The sequence below is a fragment of the Oryza brachyantha genome, chromosome 7 (assembly GCF_000231095.2).
Source record: "Oryza brachyantha chromosome 7, ObraRS2, whole genome shotgun sequence".
Classification (NCBI taxonomy): Eukaryota; Viridiplantae; Streptophyta; class Magnoliopsida; order Poales; family Poaceae; genus Oryza; species Oryza brachyantha.
Genome location: NC_023169.2, coordinates 1667181 through 1685611, shown reverse-complemented (window position 1 = coordinate 1685611; position 18431 = coordinate 1667181). Strand labels below are relative to the sequence as shown.

Below are 18431 nucleotides of genomic sequence, written 5' to 3'. Positions count from 1 at the left end.
TACCATTATTTTTCATATTCATCTAAATTTAAATCAGCAAAATCAGATTCAAATGTTTTTTTAATATTGATGCGCGTTGAAGGGGGATCACAAACTGATAGAGAGGCCAAGCGATAGCTTGATAGGATGTCGATTGTGTGCCAAGAACCACGAGCAAATAGAGGAGAAGGGAATGGCATGGATTCCAAATGGGCCTCGTGGAATTTATAAGCAAAGCTAGACCTCACTTCAAAACAAGCTACTGCTTTCCAAGCATGCATTCCATTTGAGTAGTATACTCTAGATTTTTCAAAATTGGAAGTACGTATGTCTTCGTCTTTGTGTTAGTGGTAGTTACGCCTTATATTATGGGATAGAGAAAAAATAGTTATGCCTTATATTATGGGATCAAGGGAGTAGTGATTAATTAGCAACATACTTTTAGTAGTTACTTGAATGGGAATTTATGAGCACTAGCAAAAAGCCCACACTTTGCTATGGATAAAAGAAGTACCAATATATTGCAATATGTCATAGACAAATTTTTTAATAAATTATTAGTATCACTTGTTTGCCAATTAAATATTACAAGGTATTCACTTGTTTGAACATAATATTGGATTATCCTGTCATATCAAAAGTACCAAATTTTAATTTGTAAGAAACTATATATACATACAGTACTAGGATGTCAGATTTACTTTCACCACCACTGGAACCTTTTAAAAAGTATAAATAACGTCAATAACTTCTGTCATTATAAGTGCATACTTGAAACATATTAGTTATTTACTATATTATTGTCTTAAGTTATCCATTTGGTTATATGAGTCTGAATTAGTAATCAGACATTGTCATGGAAACTATAGGCTTCGGTTTGCAGCATCTCAACTTTCTTAATCATCTATAATATACTCCACCACTTGACAATTGTTGGGAGATTGATCATATATCATAGAGCTAGCTAGCTAGTATAGCCCTAGCTAGATACTTGTATACTAAGATATTGTTTCAGGTGTGGTTAGGCTTCCCTTTCCATTTGTTTATGATCATCTCACAAGAACTAAAGAGAGGGTGAAAGTTTATGTGCATGCATTGTACGAGTGCCACTTTTCTTGTAAAGAGGGCCATCTCACGAATCTCCAAACACTTTTTCATCAATTGTGCAAGATAGACAACAAGCTGCCCTATTCTCATCATGTATATAGCTCCTCCAATCTAGAAAAGCATCTGAGATTGGTACACAGCCAAGCTAGTGAGAGCAATCCAAGCAAAAACTAAGACCAAGTTCAATAGTATAGCTAACTACTGGCTCTAATTTATCTATAGTCAATCTAACAGCGAATTCATATACTAGCTGCCTACAAAATATATACTACTATGCCCCACCTGTCATATACGCATTGTGTTTTGGAGTCAGTGCTAGCTACAAATCTGTAGCCCACTGCTCTTCTTTCTCATCTCTTACCTTCTTAAAATATGTTTATAGCTGACTTATAGTCTGTTATTGTTCCTGCTCTAATAATGCCACATTATATTACTTAGGCCACGTTTCGATGGTGGGGTTATTAACCAGCACGAAAAACACGTTAATAGATTAGTATGTGATTAATTAATTATTAACTATAAAAATAGTAAATGGATTAATCTACAATTTTAAAACAAATTTCATATGTATATTTTTAAAAAATATATCGTTTAGCAGTTTGGGAAACGTGCACATGAAAAAAACATGAATATGGATTACTCACCGAGAATATGGATTACTAACCGGCGTTGCCGAACACAGCCTTATTCGCATCAGTGTTCTAATAGCTGGATTTCCATTTACGCCATTTCAGGAAATGTTCAATCTGGTTATTGCGCCTATTATAGAGTTAGAAGTTATATTCCCTATAATGTTGGAATATTGTACGTTTAAAGTGCGGTTAATTACCATTTTGGTGGTTCAATATTCCTTAGAGCCAGGAGTATTGATTCCCATGTTCTACTGTCCTACCACTATACTTCCTCCCTCCATTCCAATTAGTGTATTTTTAGAATTTGAATCTTGGAGCACATTATAAACATTATTCCTGATACTATTTACAGTATTGCTACTTATTCAATCAATCAGTTACGATTAAATGCTTACAATTTTATAATAAATGTAGTATTCATTTTTACGTATATATTGATCATTTAACCACGACGTGTAAACATGCGTTTTTGGATACATATATATATTCAAGACGTGGTAGAACATGAAGCTGGCTAAAGCAGAAACACAATAATAAGTAACATCAGGACGACCCCGTCAAGATTCACAAGTAATTTTATAAGCTAAATCGCTCACACACCTAACCAAATTGCTTCAAAAGTTGAGGCAGCAGCATAGCATGAGAGAGGCGCCCCACACCAAAGCAAGATGCTGTGGGTAAATTATGGGTTACTCTATCCACATCACATTGGCTGAAAAGACAGCTTTACCCCTGACCCAGTGACCTAAAGAAAAAATAATTAAAAAATAAATGTGGAAAGATCTCATGCCTCTTTCATAGAGCTAGAGAAAAATTAATTAATTAATTTAATTGACAAGTGGCAGTGACCGTACAATAGGAGAGGGGCAGAGAGAAGAAGATGGTTCATGGCTATAAACCCTCATGAAAAATTAAGAATGATATCTAAAAGCTAGAGATGCGTATTCTCGTACTCCCATTTACCCATGCCACAAGGATTAAGGTGCAAATTAGCATCGGGCCCTACGCATTACAGGCATTTAAACTAATCCCCAATCTAATCTACCCTTAAACAAGCCTAATTATGAGCAGCTCCTGTTAGTTATCAATGACTAATTTATAATCTCCAAGCCCTCCAAACATTGTTAATTAAATTAATCATCTCATCCCTGTGCATATATATCACCTCATGATATATATATGGAGAAGGGCCGGCTCGCCGGCGGCGACGGCCACGGCGGCTTGCCGGCGGAGGAGAGGCCACTAACACTCCCATCTTTTTCACTTATTCTTACGTTTATAAGTTAGAATTTAAATTTTTAACCTTAAAATTTAAAGTTGATTTTGAGATTTTTTTCATCAAAGTTTATTTTTCAACATTGGTTTTTAGATCGCTAAAAAAATATATATAAAAGTTTTATCACAGATTATTTTTCGCTTGTAAATATGTCATTTGACATTTTATATGAAAAACCAAAACAATCACCCAAACAGGACGGCCGGCTAGTGGAGCAAAGGGATAGTTAGTTAATTAGTTAATTAATTAACTGCTTAAATTAATAACCAAAAGAGGCTTAAAAGGCTGTGCTTAATTAAGTTTAAGACCCTAGAGAGGAGCTAGCTAGGTCGTAGCCTAGGCTAAGCTCGTGCATTGATGATCGATCGATCGAGTTGGCATGAGGGGATTAATCTTAGTTTAATCCATCATCATCAGAGGGGGCAGCATGCAGATGGACCGATCAGGAGCCTGCCTGCCTAGCTAACACTCTCATCGATTACTCTAATCCATGTAATTTGTGTAATCTAATGTGCCAAGTGGTATGGGCACAGTTTTTGCTGCCTAGGTGCCACTTGTCCAGTTCCGGTTGGCCCGGCCGGGACACGTTTCGGAGCCCCATTGGCTGCTTGGTCAGCAGTAGGGGTTAAAAAATGTTTTATCTTTTGGCTTGGCTCATTTTTGCTGTTTAAGTAAATCTAGGGTTTGTTTAAGTTTGTAATTAACATGCATCAAAGTTTTAGAATAATTACAGAGCTGCCTTACTAGAAGCATGATATGTATGGCTTCAATGTCCGCCACTACACTATCTGTCTCAAAATAAGTAATAATTTATAAAAGAGATGACAACTTATGAGGGGAGAAAAATAACCAAAATGCCCTTTATTAAATTAGATATGTTTATACATGAAAATATTGTTGGGGGTAAAATGGAAAAAAAATGACATGTGGTATGTTGAAGAAATAGTGTTATAAAGTGGTTATTAATTTAGGGATAAATTTTGAATGTCACTTTTTATGAGGTGGAGTAGTAATTTTTGGAGCACTTTACTCGAGTTTTTATTAAGTGGTGGCGTATGAATATTATAGATTTCTAAGCATTTGTTCCTTTTAGTAAAAGTATATATAACTATTTTTTTCCTGGTCTCTCCTCTACTTGTACACTTTTGTCACCTTTGAACAACATGTTTCAGAAGAAAGCATTTGCATGGATATCGCAAAACTGAGGAAAAAATATATAATGGTTTCTCAGTTGTCTTGGAGCGGTCAGGGCCCCCACCGTAGAACTCTAGAAGACCTAGATATGGTGTATAGAGATATAGGCTGTAATGGGGCCGTACATTACAATTCAACTAGTATTACAAGTATGATTTTTTATTTATTTTATAATATTTAGAAAAATATATATTTTTATTTCATATATTTACAAATCTATACCCCCAACGTCCTCTGGGAGGTTTTTTTTAATAAAAAAATCGTTCTTCTATAAAGTATTTTTTACATAATATATATTCATTGGGATAAGTTAATATAGCATAAACGATACGATGTGAATTTTACATGCGACCTCCTTATAACCCTATGTAAGGACGGCACAGAACTTGTTTGTAAAATTTACGCGACAATTATGTGCAGCTCTTTATTTGGATATACCTTTAGGCCTTCAGGCCTTGTTTAGATGGACCACATTGGATGACCAAAGATTGTAGCCCATCCAAACAAGGCCTATAGGGTATTACCACAACCATCAATTTTGCATCTCATTTCATTCAATAATTGCAAACAATTTGGACAGTATCTAACACAGCAGGAGCACAAACAATCTTTTAGCTCAAAAAGGTGCCAACTAAGCTCCAGGAGGAGAAGCAACCATTAGAAGCTCAAGCAATTAGTGGAGGAATCATAATCAGCAGAGCAAAGGAATACATTTTCAGGAAAACAATTAGTGGAGGGGAAAACACAAGAGAGCCAAGCAGTTCAGGTAATCTCACCAGCAGAACCATAACCAGAACAAGAACACAACCAAAGGAAAGAGATCCAAGAAGATGGATCCAAGAAATTAAGAAAAACAAGGAGACGAAAAGAAAGGATGACTAACACCAAGATGAATCAGGAACTCAAGAGAAGAAACCAGGGTTTGGGGTCGAGAGGAGGAAGAACTGAAGAACACAGGACATAATCAGCAACAGCAGCAGAGGGGATATTAGGATATATGATACTCCCTCGGTTTTATATTATAAGAGTTTTTTAGCTTTACATAGATTTATATATTAATTAATGAGTATTATTTGTATATATGTTTAGATTAATTAGCATTTAGATAATATTAGAAAATCTTACAAGATAGTAATATTCTCACTGGACGATCTATTTCTCCACGACTCCACTACATTAAGCTGCTCTCTTCAGGACACGAGGCCCGCATGGCTCATCATACACATTTGGCCCAAACACACAAATATCAATGTACATGTATTTCATCCGTTCTATATTATAAGATTTTCTAAATTTGACTATATTTATCCATATAGCAATGTGTATGTTTTATAAATGTGTCTAGATTTATTAGTACATATATATATATAAATCTAGTTAGTCTTATAATATGAAACGGAGAGAATATATTAATATATTATACTCATAGTCACAGGAAGATTTTCACGGGGTATGTTGCCGCTTTGGAGATCTCAAACAAGTACTCACCACATACGCGTAACTAGCCTGGAGTTCTTGTTGCAATGTGGTAACAGCAAGGACTCTGGTGTACGCAGTGTTTTATGCAAGGGACCAAGATGTGGCAATGCCGTTTGGCATGCTTGTTTTTAAGTGGAGGCGACGGTCAAATGCACTAATCTAATCTATGGTACCTTACATGTCTGATGAAGGTTACCAGTATTTTACGGTATCAAACAACAGAGTACAACATAGTCAGAGTTGAGTTCCTCAGATCTAGTGAGTAATTTGGGTCTGTTTGGAAAAGCTTCTTTCAGCTACAACTTTTCTTAAAAGCTGTTTCTGCCAGAAGCTGTCCCAAAACGGTCCACAGTTTCTGAGAATCTGTAGTTACAGATTCTGAAAAATGAACTAAGAATTCAGAAGCTGAAAATATTAGGTTTAGGAGCTTTTCCAGATTCTCAAAAGTTGGCTACCAAACAGCTGCTTCTAAGAATCTAAAACTCCTCTAAACAGACCCAAAGACTGAACGGTGGCCACACGTTAAGCATGGTGATATAACACTTAAGTTATAGAATATATGTCGCAGATACATAGTTAAGGATCGAAGCCAGTTTTTGCGTGGCCTAAAATGCTAGTTGAGAGGTTCACCATCTCCTCTCCTATATACAACGCTTCAGACAAAATAAGCGGTTACTAGTTTTTGGTTGTCAGTAGAAGTCTCCCACGGGGAAGATATATATAGCTTCTTTCACCTTGTTAGAGTCTTGCCCTTGCACTGACTTAGACAAGCCCTGCGAGCCAGAAAGATCTGTCAAAGAAGTAGGCTAATAGCTATTCCATAAAACTAAATGTTAACGCATGCCGTCCTGTTTCAGAAAGAGGTAGCAGAGAGTTCAGAGGAAAAATAAATACCTCATGTTCATCATATCCACTTCAATCTACTTCTTCTGAAGCAGTGCTTGTGCTCACAACCTAATTGATGAGAAAAGGAGGGGATTTAAACAATCACAATCAGTTATCTCAATGTATTTCCCATGAATTCAACTTGGTCTGACATCGGTCTACTCTGTAATTACTTCCCCATGAACTCCACATTGTCTGCTTCTACCATATAAAAAATGATGGTTTAGGGGGGGCCTATTACAAGCAACAAGTTATCATGACATTCTCAAGAATTTGATATCAGATTAGTAGCCTCTTTAAAACAGAGCAGAAAATAAATGCTAATGACTATTAACAGCAACGATCCATCTAAAAAAACTATTAACAGCAACAAGCAACTCTAATTTCATACAGGGCAACTGGTTCATCAACTTAATGAAAACAATAATCAAGGAAGTTAGGATGACATGGCGAGATGAAGATGGCACTTTTTACAACACCGGTAACGCTATGTAAAAACCATAGTTAGTTGAGTAAAGAACAAAAGGTAAACGTGCTCTCCAGAGCAAGTTGACCAGAATTTCTAACATACTCCATCCATTTCGTAATAAATCTAGATATATATATAAATTATATACATTCATCAATTGATAAATTTAAGTAAGGCTAGAAAGTCTTACAATATGAAACGGAGGTAGTAGTCACTTTTAGTGCTGTTCTTTCAAGAGCATGGTATGCCCAAGACAAATTAAAAGGTGAAACATTTTTAAATGCATGTTGCTGATACCTGCGAAATGTAATCTTTAAGCTTCCCACTGATGGACTCATCCAATGCTCTCTCTGCAAGCTCATACATCATAGAATTGCCTTCTGGTCCAGTAAGCTTCTCCTTCAGCAGGTATCTAATCACAGAAGGGGCAAATCAAAGAGAATTCCTCTCCACAAATTACCGATTTCAGATAACACAAAAGATGACCACCAACCTTTGCTGCACAAGGAGTTCAAGTGCCTGCTTGCTGTTACCAAGAACAGGGTGGTTTTCATCGGTCTCGTTTAAACCCAGCCGTTTCAATTGGTGCCAGAGGTCCTCTGAAATGAGATTGATAAACTTCAGAAAATACTTGTCTGTTAAGCATCCCTGAATGACGTATTGAGAAAACAGGAACCATTACCTTCGGAAATTTTGCCACCTGAAAGATGAACAATGCTAATGACAACAAAGGCGAAGCCAGACACATGGGCAGCCTCCTTATGCTCGACGTAGTTGCTGTACACCTCAGGGTCTAACTTACTGACCAGGACGTAGCTTTTCGCATCCACATTAACTAAAACAGATTCCAAATTTGCAGAAAATTCTTATCGATTTGTAATCTGGACAGTTGGCAGACACACGAGGAAATGAGGAAAATAGAATGCGAAGGTAAGTTACCCTGCTGCTGGGACGGGCGGCCGGAGCGGGTGGACGGAGCGCGGGTCCTCTGGAGCTCCCTCATCTCGTAGCCGAAGGTGGCGGCGAGCCTGTCCCCGGCCTCCTTGATGACGAGCGCGGGGAGGGCGCGCTGGCGGTAGTTCTTGGTGACGATCTGCGTGAGCTCCTCCCGCTTGATGGGGCAACCGGCGGTCTGGTGCGTCTTGAAGAGCACGTGGCGCATCACCTCGGCCACCAGCTTGTCCTTCTCCTGCAGCGCGGCGCAGGTGGCAGGGCGGGCGGGCGAGTCAATACGTCGAACACCTCGCGTGCGGCGGTCGCGAGAGAAGCGAGCGCGAGTAAGGAAGGAGGAGGAGGAGGAGGAGGAGGGGTGGAGCCGTGGAGAGCAGTACCTCGGTGGAGATGTCGATCTGGGCGTAGTCGTCGCTGGTGGCCGCCATCGTGGAACCGCCGACGGGCAAAGGGAGGGGGAGCAGGTGGGTGGGTGTGCTTCTGCGAGTCCTTGGCGGGAGGAGAAGGGGAGTTCGCGCGCCCGCCGCGGAGCGAGATCCTCTGACGTGGTGACACCATCACTGACATGTGGGCGCACGGATGGTGGGGCCCACATGTCAGTGACCAACAGGACAAGATGGGCCGAAATGGGCCGTATGGGCATTAGCGGGCCCATGGGCGTTTTGGGCCTTCCCTTTTTCACCCATGGACGAGATGGGCTTAAGCTTTTGTCCCTAAATGGAATTCCTCTCTAATAGTTTACAAAGTTTTGCAAGTGTGAAGGCTTGTAATAATAATGAATAAAATGCACTACCGGTTTTTAAACTGGGATCCAGTTACCATGTATCTATAAATATATATGCAAAATTTGCTACAGGGTATCGAAAAAACGTGTAATTAGCCGATGAACACCGTAAGATCACGAATTTGCTGTAGGGCACCACAAAAGTGTGGTAATTAGCTATAGGGCACTCCGGCCAATTTTTTATTATTTTCATAATCAAAAATTCTAAAAATAACGAGATTGCCCTTGGTGGCTAACCCGTTATGCGTCCTTATTGCCGCAAGGTTGCCACTGTCGTCTCCTGCTCACTCGCCCTGTAGGCTAGGGTTCGGGTGTGGTGCGGCGCCGAGACCAACTGAGTCTGGTTTGACTGGACCCAATCGACATAACGGGTTGGTCGCCGAGGGCAATCTCGTCATTTTTAAAAAATTTTACTCCGAAAATAATAAAAAATTGGCCGGAGTGTTCTATAGCTAATTACCATATTTTGTAGTGTCCTGCAGCAAATTCGTGATCATACGGTGTTCATCGGCTAATTACGCGTTTTTTCGATGCCCTGTAGCAAATTTTGCCAAATATATACTCCCTTCATTCCTAAATGTTTGACGCCGTTGATTTTTTTATACACGTTTGGCTATTCGTCTTGTTCAAATTTTTTTAAAATATGTAAAATCATATATATATATATATATGCGCATAAAAGTATACTTAACAATTTTATATATAAAAATAATTAGTAATTATGTAATTTTTTTAAGAAGACGAATGGTCAAACGTGCATTAAAAAGTTAACGGCGCTAAACATTTAGAGACGGAGGTAGTATTGCTCAAGATCCAAAGTACATATGATGTAGCTGTCAGATGTTGACGTAGTTGTCCAAGTTGACAATGGACAATTTTGTATATACTAGGAAAATGCCCGTCTCTATCTATTAAATTAAAGGAGAACAAATTAGATGTGTTTGCATAAGAGATCAAATTAAATAGGATCATATGTAGGAGTGTTTTGTAATATTAAAGCACATAAAAGAGTGGTTGATAAACAAAATATCCTATACTAGAGTTGATGGGATGAATAGCAGATTCATTGTCACCCGTTAAATTCTTTCGAAAGGATTTTATATTTTTACTTTTTTTAATCATGAAGAAAGTATTTTAGTAAGTACAATTTTATTTAGTATTGAAGAAAGTTTTCAAATTTAAATCGGCATTCATTTGAAAAGACAAATTTGAAACTTGATCACTCGAATATTTATGGCCGAAAGGTGTACATGCGCGGTGCTGATCTAACAGCCCAAACGCTGCTTGCATCAGACGCCGGCGGTCTTGCCGCCGCCGCCGTCGCCGGAGCTGCGGCGGCGCCTGGCCCAGAACCTGAGGCGGAGCTCCCTCTGCTGGAGCATCTTCTCCACCTCCTCGATGGGGAGCCCCTTGGTCTCCGGCACGCAGACGAGCACGAACGCAAGCGCCGCCACGGACAGCCCGCCGAAGATGAGGAACGTCCACGCCGGCCCGATGGCCTCCGTCAGCGACAGGAACGACTGCGCCACCGCCAGGTTCGAAACCCAGTTCGCCGTCGCCGCCGCGCCGCCGCACACCCCCCTGTGCCGCAGCGGGTAGATCTCCGAGTTCACGATCCACGGCACCGTCCCCATCCCCGGCGAGAAGAACACGATGTACAGCGCCAGCCCCACCAGCGCCAGCCACCCGTACCGGCTCGGGCACCCCCTCGTGTACCACTCCCTCCCCGCCTCGCCGCGGCACGCGTCGCGCGCCGTCGCGTTCGATACCATGCACGCCCCCGCGAGCAGCAGCTTCTCCTTCTCGCCGCCGCCGCCCGACGCGCAGAACCCGCACTCCGCCTTGATGCACCTCGTGCAGTCCCACAGCCTCGCCGTCGTCGCCGACGAGCGGTACCCGGGGCACGTGAGCGAGCCGTCGAAGTGGCGCGTCTCGGCGGCGCCGACGGGCGGGGAGTGGGAGGTGGTCTGGTGGAACACGGCGGAGAGCACGCCGAGGGAGAGGATGACGCCGGCGAGGCTGATCACCAGCAGCTTCCTCCGCCCCGTGCGGTCGATGAAGTAGATGCTGACGACGGAGCCGAGCGCGTTGAGGCCGGAGGTGACGAGCGACAGCGCGAGCGCCGTCTGGTTGGAGGCGAACCCGGCGAGCTGCACGATCGTCGGGCTGTAGTACATCACCGTGTTGATGCCCACCAGCTGCTGGAACACCTGCAGCCCCACGCCGGCGACCAGCCCGCGCCGCACCGTCGCCGTCGTCACCAGCAGCGTCACCAGGCTCGCCTTCTCCGACGACGGGCTCCCCCTCTCCCGCACCTCCGCCTCCACCGACTCCTTCAGCTCCGCCACCTCCCTCTCCACCTCCTCCGCCGCGTACACCTTCCGCAGGATCGCCTCCGCTTCCTCCTCCCTCCCCTGAGCTCACCAAACCAAGAACAGTTAAATGGCGGGAACGAGAACGATGGCGGGAGCGAATTGAATCGACACCGGCCTCACCTTTCTGTAGAGCCATCTCGGCGACTCCGGGAGGAAGAGCATGAGGAAGAACTGGACGACGGCGGGGACGGCGGCGACGCCGAGCATCCAGCGCCACGTGCCGGGCGCCTTGGTGAAGGCGAGGTTGATGAGGTACGACAAGAACTGCCCGCCGGTGATGAGCAAGCCGTTGGTGCTCACGAGGGCGCCGCGGATCCTCGCCGGCGACGCCTCGGAGATGTAGAGCGGCGACGTCATGGAGGCCATCCCGACGCCGAGGCCGACGAACACGCGGCCGGCCACCAGCTGCGCCGGGCCCATCGCCGACGCCATCACCACCGCGCCGACGAAGAAGAGGGTGTCGGCGACGAGGATCGACGTTCGGCGACCGTACCGGTCGTTCGCCCAGCCTCCGACCGCCGCGCCGATGATCGCGCCGGCCACCGCCATGCTCACTATCATCTCCTGCACACCCCACCCCACCAATCCCGCAAAATTTTCAGAAATTCACAAGCAACAAAAAAAAAAAAACTTTTCTCCATCGATCACACATTCACATCCATATTGCTCAAAGTGCAAGATGGCATCAACAAATTGGTTGCTACCTGAAGCCATGTGTTCTTGTCAACCGAACGAAAATCATCACGAATGTAAAGCAACGCTCCTGAAATGACACCTGCAGAAGCACACAACAAACAGCAAGATCACTTCACTAGCTAAGCATAATTAGCAATTCAATTAATAATAAGTGGAACATGATCACTTTATCAGCTCCAAATCAAAGGCTTGATTACTCAGCCCAAAAAAATGCATCTTTTAACTGAACTTTCCAATAACCTGAACAATCACACGCAAAACCTGAAACTGAACATGAATCAACGATCCACAGGATCGTTACCGGTGTCGTAGCCGAAGAGGAGGCCGCCGATGCCGGCGGAGAAGGCGAGCCTGAGGACGTAGGGGTTCCTCCATGAGAGGGAGAAGCACTCTCTGAAGGTTGAGCCATCGAACTCGTGCACACCTCCTCCCTCCATGGCTGGCTGAGTACCAAATCCAATCTCTCCTGCCCTATCCTTTCATCACAATGCTTAGAAATGAAATGAGGAGCACAAGTTGGACTCTGATCAGTACATATCCTTCTGCATACTAGCAGAGTCCCCCACTGCATTGTCTGCTTGTGTCATGTGGTCACAGATGACAAGAGAAAGAGACTGGCTGATTATAAAGGAGAAGATTCCAGTATGGAATTGGCGTGATCTGGCCTTGTCAGTGCTTACCTTTGACTCCCATGACTTGTGGTGGTGATCCTCTCTGATGGTGACAATTATGATTATTAATAGGATAATAACAGGCACTATTCAGTTGATCATTTTGGCTCTGTAACTGAAAATAGATTATTTGTGCAGATATAGTGGATGTATAAGTTTGCAGTAGGAGATGCTAGGAAACGGATCCTCTAACTTAACTGCATGTGTAGTTGAGTCATTTACAGGTGACCCCGCCTTGCTATGGTCCACATGTCAGTAGCACAAATGCACAGCAGTTCATCGAGTAAGTTGGATGAAGTTGTTTTCTGTCCGATCTGCCGCCAAGTTTATGTGAGTTTCATGCTTGAAATGAAATAAACACTGTGCTGAACTGTGTTGTTCATGTGCATGTTTCCTGCCGTGTTCCCTGCATTATTTCTGTCACATCTGTTTGTCTTTTGGCACTTTGGTCCTGTGCAAAATTTGCCCAAAGTTTATGATTAACTACAGGGCTGAGCAATCAAACTTTATCCAATGACTGAAATTCCGAAAGTTCGATATGGATAGTTCGAGTGAGTCTGTAGGTAGTGTCTAATTAAACATCCTTTTGACTCGTTTGATCTAGATAATGGCTAAGCTTTACTTTTTAGTGGATGGGAGTTCAAGATACCAAAGGCGAGTGAGACAGTCACATGCGTCACTGCCTATCAAAATTCCCTGCAAAAATATAATCCAAATCACCTCCAAAGTTGGAGAGATCTTTCAAACATATATATGGAGCATACTTATAATTTGTTTTGTGTGTGTCACTTTACTTTAGCTAACCTTTCTCCAATAAACAAAACGAATGGCAAGCTAATGCTGAGTTCACATAACACAAGGCTACAGAGTACACATGACAGAACAGAAGGCAGAATAATTTTGATGCTTTCAAGAGTTATCTGAAGGACGAAATCTTGTCACCGTCAGACGATTTCAAGAGTTGATGACATGGACACATCCAGATAGACCTTGATATAACTGGTTGAGTTCAATAACAGCTTCTATTTTCTCGGAAGAGATTTGCTCCAGTTCAACAATAAAAAATACCTTGAGTTATCGATATCTCATAGTATCAAATCGTTTCTGATCGATGGATTTAACAATATCCATTCTGCTCAGCGAGATCTAATAGTAAAAAACAATTTAATATCGTGAGATATCGGTACCTTGAGTTACTTTTTATTGAATCGAAGCAAATCTCTTCTTGGAAAGTTCAGTCTGCTTTGCTTCATTTTCTGCCTCCTGCAGTTAAACCACGTTCTTGGCACACCTGGAAAACGACCGGAGAACTCTGAAGCCATCTAAAAGAATCCATTGCTCTCTAACAGCTTCTAGTGTATTGTAAAACGCCTGCCAATTTCTGCTCTTTTCCATTACATAATAAATTACTTCAAAAGGATTAAGATACTGTTAATGGAAAACGGTCTATGAACAACTAATGACTAAGGTGGTGTTTGGGACAAGGGTCTAAACTTTAGCCCCTTGTCCCATCGGATGTTTGGACACATATTATAAATAGTAAACATAGACTATTAATAAAACCCATCCATAATTTTGGGCTAATTCGCGAGACGAATCTAATGAGTCTAATTAATTCATGATTAGCCTATGTGATGCTACAGTAAACATTTGCTAATTATGGATTAATTAGGCTTAAAAAATTCGTCTCGCTGATTAGCTCTCATTTATGAAATTAGTTTTTTTATTAGTCTATATTTAATACTTCAAATTAGTGTCCAAACATCCGATGTGACATGGAGCTAAAAAGTTTAGCCCCATCTAAATAACCCCTAATTACTTGCATACTGAAGATCATCACAGGTTTGGATAGAGCCTCCTATGGTCAAGTACATATCAACCTTTCCTTTTTCTGTGTTCAGACCAGCATGCACTTGATCTGGCACAATGGGTTTGTTTGGGAAGCTTTAGATTCTGAGAAGCAGCTGCTTGGTAGCCAGCTTTTGAGAATCAAGAAAAGCTCATAAATCTAGCTTCTCTAGCTTCTAGATTCTTTGTTCATTTTTTAGAATATGTAATTACATATTCTCAGAAACTATGGACCGTTTAGGACAGCTTTTGACAGAAGCAGTTTTTGGAAAAAGCCGTAGCTAGGAAAAGTTCTTCCTAACAGGCCCAATATACTCTACAGCTAATCTATAGCATGTGCATACAAGACACAAGGATGACAGCGAGTGTTTCAGGGGTTGTTTAGATAGGGCTAAACTTTTTAGCCCTATGTCACATCGGATGTTTGGACACTAATTTAAAGTATTAAACATAGACTAATAAAAATCCTAATTTCATAAATGAGTGCTAATGCACGAGATGAATTTTTTAAGCCTGATTAATCCATAATTAGAGCATGTTTACTGTAGCATTATATTAGTTAATCATGGATTAATTAGGCTCAATAGATTCGTCTCGCGAATTAGCCCAAGATTATATATGGGTTTATTTAGTAGTCTGCGTTTACTATTTATAATAACGGTTCAAACATTCGATGGGATAAGGGGCTAAACTTTAGCCGTTTGTCCCAAACAGCCCCTCACAAATGCAGGGAAGATTCTCATGTACAAAGCAGTGCACAGTCGTCGGATCAGACAACTCACCAATCCAGCTATCCAAGGGTCAGATTCAGTTCTGCCATTTTGCATCATCAGCTTCAGTAGGCAAGGAAAAAGAACAGATGTATCCCAGCTTCCATCTCCTGTCCTGGCATGGTGTGTGTGTGTCGCCAAGTGTTGGGTGCTTGCTCGTTGCTTCTCTCTTCTCTCCTACCACCACTATTTTCAGACTGGTCCAAAAGTTCAGAAAACATCAACAAATCATTTACTAATATATTTAATTATTTATGTCCAACCAACAGCATGAAAGAAAGGAACTTTAATCTCTACAATACCTGCATGCCATGTGCACCTGAAATCTGAAGGTCCCTAGCTTACAAGGGCACTAGTATGTTCTTTACTGTTCTCTTGTATCTCTCTTCAGAAGTATGAACAATCCTTTAGCTCTATCTTTTCACTCCTTATGCATGTAACCTTAAATTTTTAATCTTAAATTTGAAGTAGATTTTGAGGTTTTATTCATCGTAGTTTATTTTCCAGCTTTGACTTTTTAAATCAACAAGAACATGTATATAAAAGTTTTATTCACAAATTATTTTTATTTCCAAATATGTCGTTTGATTTTTCTCTGAATAAATCAATCAATCACCCCATGTATCATTCTTGGAATCTTTGATCCATCCATCAAAAACCTAGCACACAAATAGTAGTAGGTTTGTTATAGTCTATCCCTTTTTTGGCTTAATCACCTGGAAGACATTAGTATAGTATAATTGCCATGGCTTGATGACACCAGCATGCATGTTGAAAAGATTGGGGACAAGTTAATTAGCTGCCTGGGAAGCTCTGGTCAAAGTGGTCACAATCTGATAAGTTAAAGTATGGAGCAATCCCTGAATGCATGCATGCGTGGCTTGGTCACATCGCCACACTTTGTTGCTTGATTTGTTACACAAAGGGAAGTGTTTTGGATGCTAGCTTCTGGCCACTGGTGATTAATAAAAGACTAGTATAACACATAACTCGAGCAATCATGCACAGAGGGCAATCACGGCCTAATATTGCTATTTTATAGAGTAAAGGTTATCTGCTCTATGTTAATAATTAAATTACTGGTACAGTACTCATAGATATTGGGGATAATTGTTTAGTTTTTCATTAAAAATAAACTTCGGTGAAAAAACGTCAAAATCAACTTCTAATTTAAGGTTGAGAATTCAAATTTTAGCTTATAAGCTAAAGCGAAAAACGGGGCGACTATTTTTACATGGACTGAACTATCGGGAAGGAGTTTTTTTTTTTTTGGTTTCAGCGTTGTAGACACGCAACCTAGTACCGTCAACAGCATCAATAATTGGCCAATCAAGTAGACTTCAATGATCTACTAGCCCTTTTTCTCTTCTATCTTTCAGATTAGAATGGTCTAATTATCACATGAACACATAATATTTTTTGGATTTTTGATTTTTTATTAAATATTTAGCAAATTTAATTTTTCATTTCGAAAAATAACACTTCTAACCTTCTACCATCCTCTGGAAGGGCGCAAAACCTGACGACCACGTGAAGAAAATTTGCGTTTGGCCAGGGCAGCAAAGGCCTGTATGCAAAACAGTCGCGGCTGGCCGAGAGTGGGAGGAAGGCCAGGGGCTGGCTGGATTTTTTTTTTAGAAACCCCCTTGCCGCCCAATGCAAATTTTTTCGCCCCGCCGTCATCTCCTCTGCTCTTGTTCGTCCAAACGTTTGTCACGTAGGCTTTCGGCCCTACCAGAGAGCGGCAGGAGGTCAGAATTGTGGTTCTTAAAATACAAAATTAAATTTATAAATTATTAATAAAAAATCCAAAATCCAAAAAAATTAACACATGACTGCATAGATAAATAAGAGCCCAAGCACTTAAACTAATGGGCCCAAAGTATAGTGCACAGAACATTCCAGCCAATGTCTTGATGTCAGTCTGACAGGGCCCATGTTGCAGTTTCTTCGTCAGTTCAGTCATCTGTGACTGCAACTTAGGTGTGATTTTGATAAGATAAACACAACGAAACAATAGTAATATCATGCAATCAGAATGAGCAGCTGATTATGATTTGTCACTGAAATGAAATTAAAGTGAGTGCATGTATACCAGATGAAGATATATAACTGCATGTGGCTCCCAACGACTTTCAGTTAAAGAGAAAAACATGTACTACACCTTAAGTTCAGTGGTAACTGTCTCGTTCGTCATGGAGCTTGCTTTGGCACGTACCTGCTGTTGATCGTATGAATGGGCATCTTTTGTGTGTGTGTTTTCATGCATTTCTTTGACCACTTTTGAGAGATTATGCATGGCATGGCATGATGATAGCATAATAAAACTACTGCAGATATATGGTGGTTAAGTTATGAATCATGAGCAGGGAGGAAAAAATAATAATCTCTGTTGCTCGTCACGCAGTTAATATGCATATCCACTCATACTTATTTCTCTCCTCTCGAGCAAATTCAAAATGCATGGTTAACCATATATTCCCAACTTATTCACACTTGCAGGAATAAACTATTAATTTTTTCCAGGCTACTAATTTGCATGTTTTGTGTAAAAAATCATATAAATGTTTCTCACGTGACATATCTCAAATAACTATCACAAAATCAAATAAACATCTAATCTCTTTTAATCTCAACTGTCTCAAATACCAATCCATAGATACCCACAAGGGTAGATCTACCACCCTAGCCCCTCCGTGCCATTGAAGCCCCTTCTTAGCCTCCACAACAAAATATCTAGGATTACTGAAGAGAAGGAAGGACTAGAAGCAATTCTCTTTCGTCCAGCCCCTCCTAATATTTTTTCTAGATCCGCCACTGGATACCCATATGTGCCAAGATTCTCTACCGGAAACAATGGTCCAAATGTAAGCGCACCAACGACAAATGATATTACTGTAGGGAATGAAGAAGATGTAGAAAATATAGAATTTATATGTACATATTTGTGATGTGATAGTGCACAAATTTTGTGTACAAAGTTTATTTTTTTTTTTGAAACTTATTTTGTGTACAAAGTTGCTCATGTTGAAAAGAGTTTTGCCCTGCACAACAAGTTGCTCATGTTAATTGATTAAGCTGGTCTCTAAGTATGGCATTGTTTTTTTTTTTTTTGAAAGATTCCAAATTAAGTGAGAGTGTACATATATATATAGTACGTGTACACGAAAGCAGGCACGTCATGCATGGTGCATGCTGATTCACGCAACGCAGGAGTGAAGTGGTAGTGTAGTGTAGTGGTGCAACTTTTAATCAGCTGCTGCTGCTTGCTTGGTGGTCCCGACCGGTCAGTACGTACGTACGTAGTGATCTCTG

The 18431-nt window shown here is 41.2% G+C and overlaps 2 protein-coding genes across 2 annotated transcripts; both read right to left on the bottom strand.

Annotated features, from left to right (window-relative positions):
- Positions 1–6099: 6099 nt before the first annotated feature.
- Positions 6100–8477, bottom strand: LOC102708630 (non-structural maintenance of chromosomes element 3 homolog). Its single transcript, XM_015839543.2, has 7 exons — positions 8353–8477; positions 7961–8210; positions 7704–7856; positions 7515–7620; positions 7319–7433; positions 6562–6621; positions 6100–6440 (listed from the first exon to the last, which is right to left on the bottom strand). The coding sequence occupies exons 1-6, from the start codon at positions 8398–8400 to the stop codon at positions 6583–6585; spliced, it is 711 nt and encodes a 236-aa protein (XP_015695029.1). The 5' UTR covers positions 8401–8477; the 3' UTR covers positions 6100–6440; positions 6562–6582.
- Positions 8478–9949: 1472 nt separating this feature from the next.
- On the bottom strand, positions 9950–12407 carry LOC102712460 (probable inositol transporter 2). Its single transcript, XM_040525651.1, has 4 exons — positions 12129–12407; positions 11836–11906; positions 11252–11695; positions 9950–11170 (listed from the first exon to the last, which is right to left on the bottom strand). The coding sequence occupies exons 1-4, from the start codon at positions 12262–12264 to the stop codon at positions 10046–10048; spliced, it is 1776 nt and encodes a 591-aa protein (XP_040381585.1). The 5' UTR covers positions 12265–12407; the 3' UTR covers positions 9950–10045.
- Between the last annotated feature and the right edge of the window lie 6024 nt (positions 12408–18431).

Bases quoted from the DNA above. Each gene is read 5' to 3' on its own strand.
- LOC102708630 (XM_015839543.2), bottom strand. From the start codon at position 8,400: ATGGCGGCCACCAGCGACGACTACGCCCAGATCGACATCTCCACCGAG. The intron at 8,211-8,352 runs GTACTGCTCTCC...GCCGCGCTGCAG, and splicing joins AGATCGACATCTCCACCGAG to GAGAAGGACAAGCTGGTGGC. The intron at 7,434-7,514 runs GTTGGTGGTCAT...TTCTGTGATTAG, and splicing joins GAACTCCTTGTGCAGCAAAG to ATACCTGCTGAAGGAGAAGC.
- LOC102712460 (XM_040525651.1), bottom strand. From the start codon at position 12,264: ATGGAGGGAGGAGGTGTGCACGAGTTCGATGGCTCAACCTTCAGAGAG. The intron at 11,907-12,128 runs GTAACGATCCTG...GTGCTTCTGCAG, and splicing joins CCTCTTCGGCTACGACACCG to GTGTCATTTCAGGAGCGTTG. The intron at 11,696-11,835 runs GTAGCAACCAAT...TGGGGTGTGCAG, and splicing joins ACAAGAACACATGGCTTCAG to GAGATGATAGTGAGCATGGC.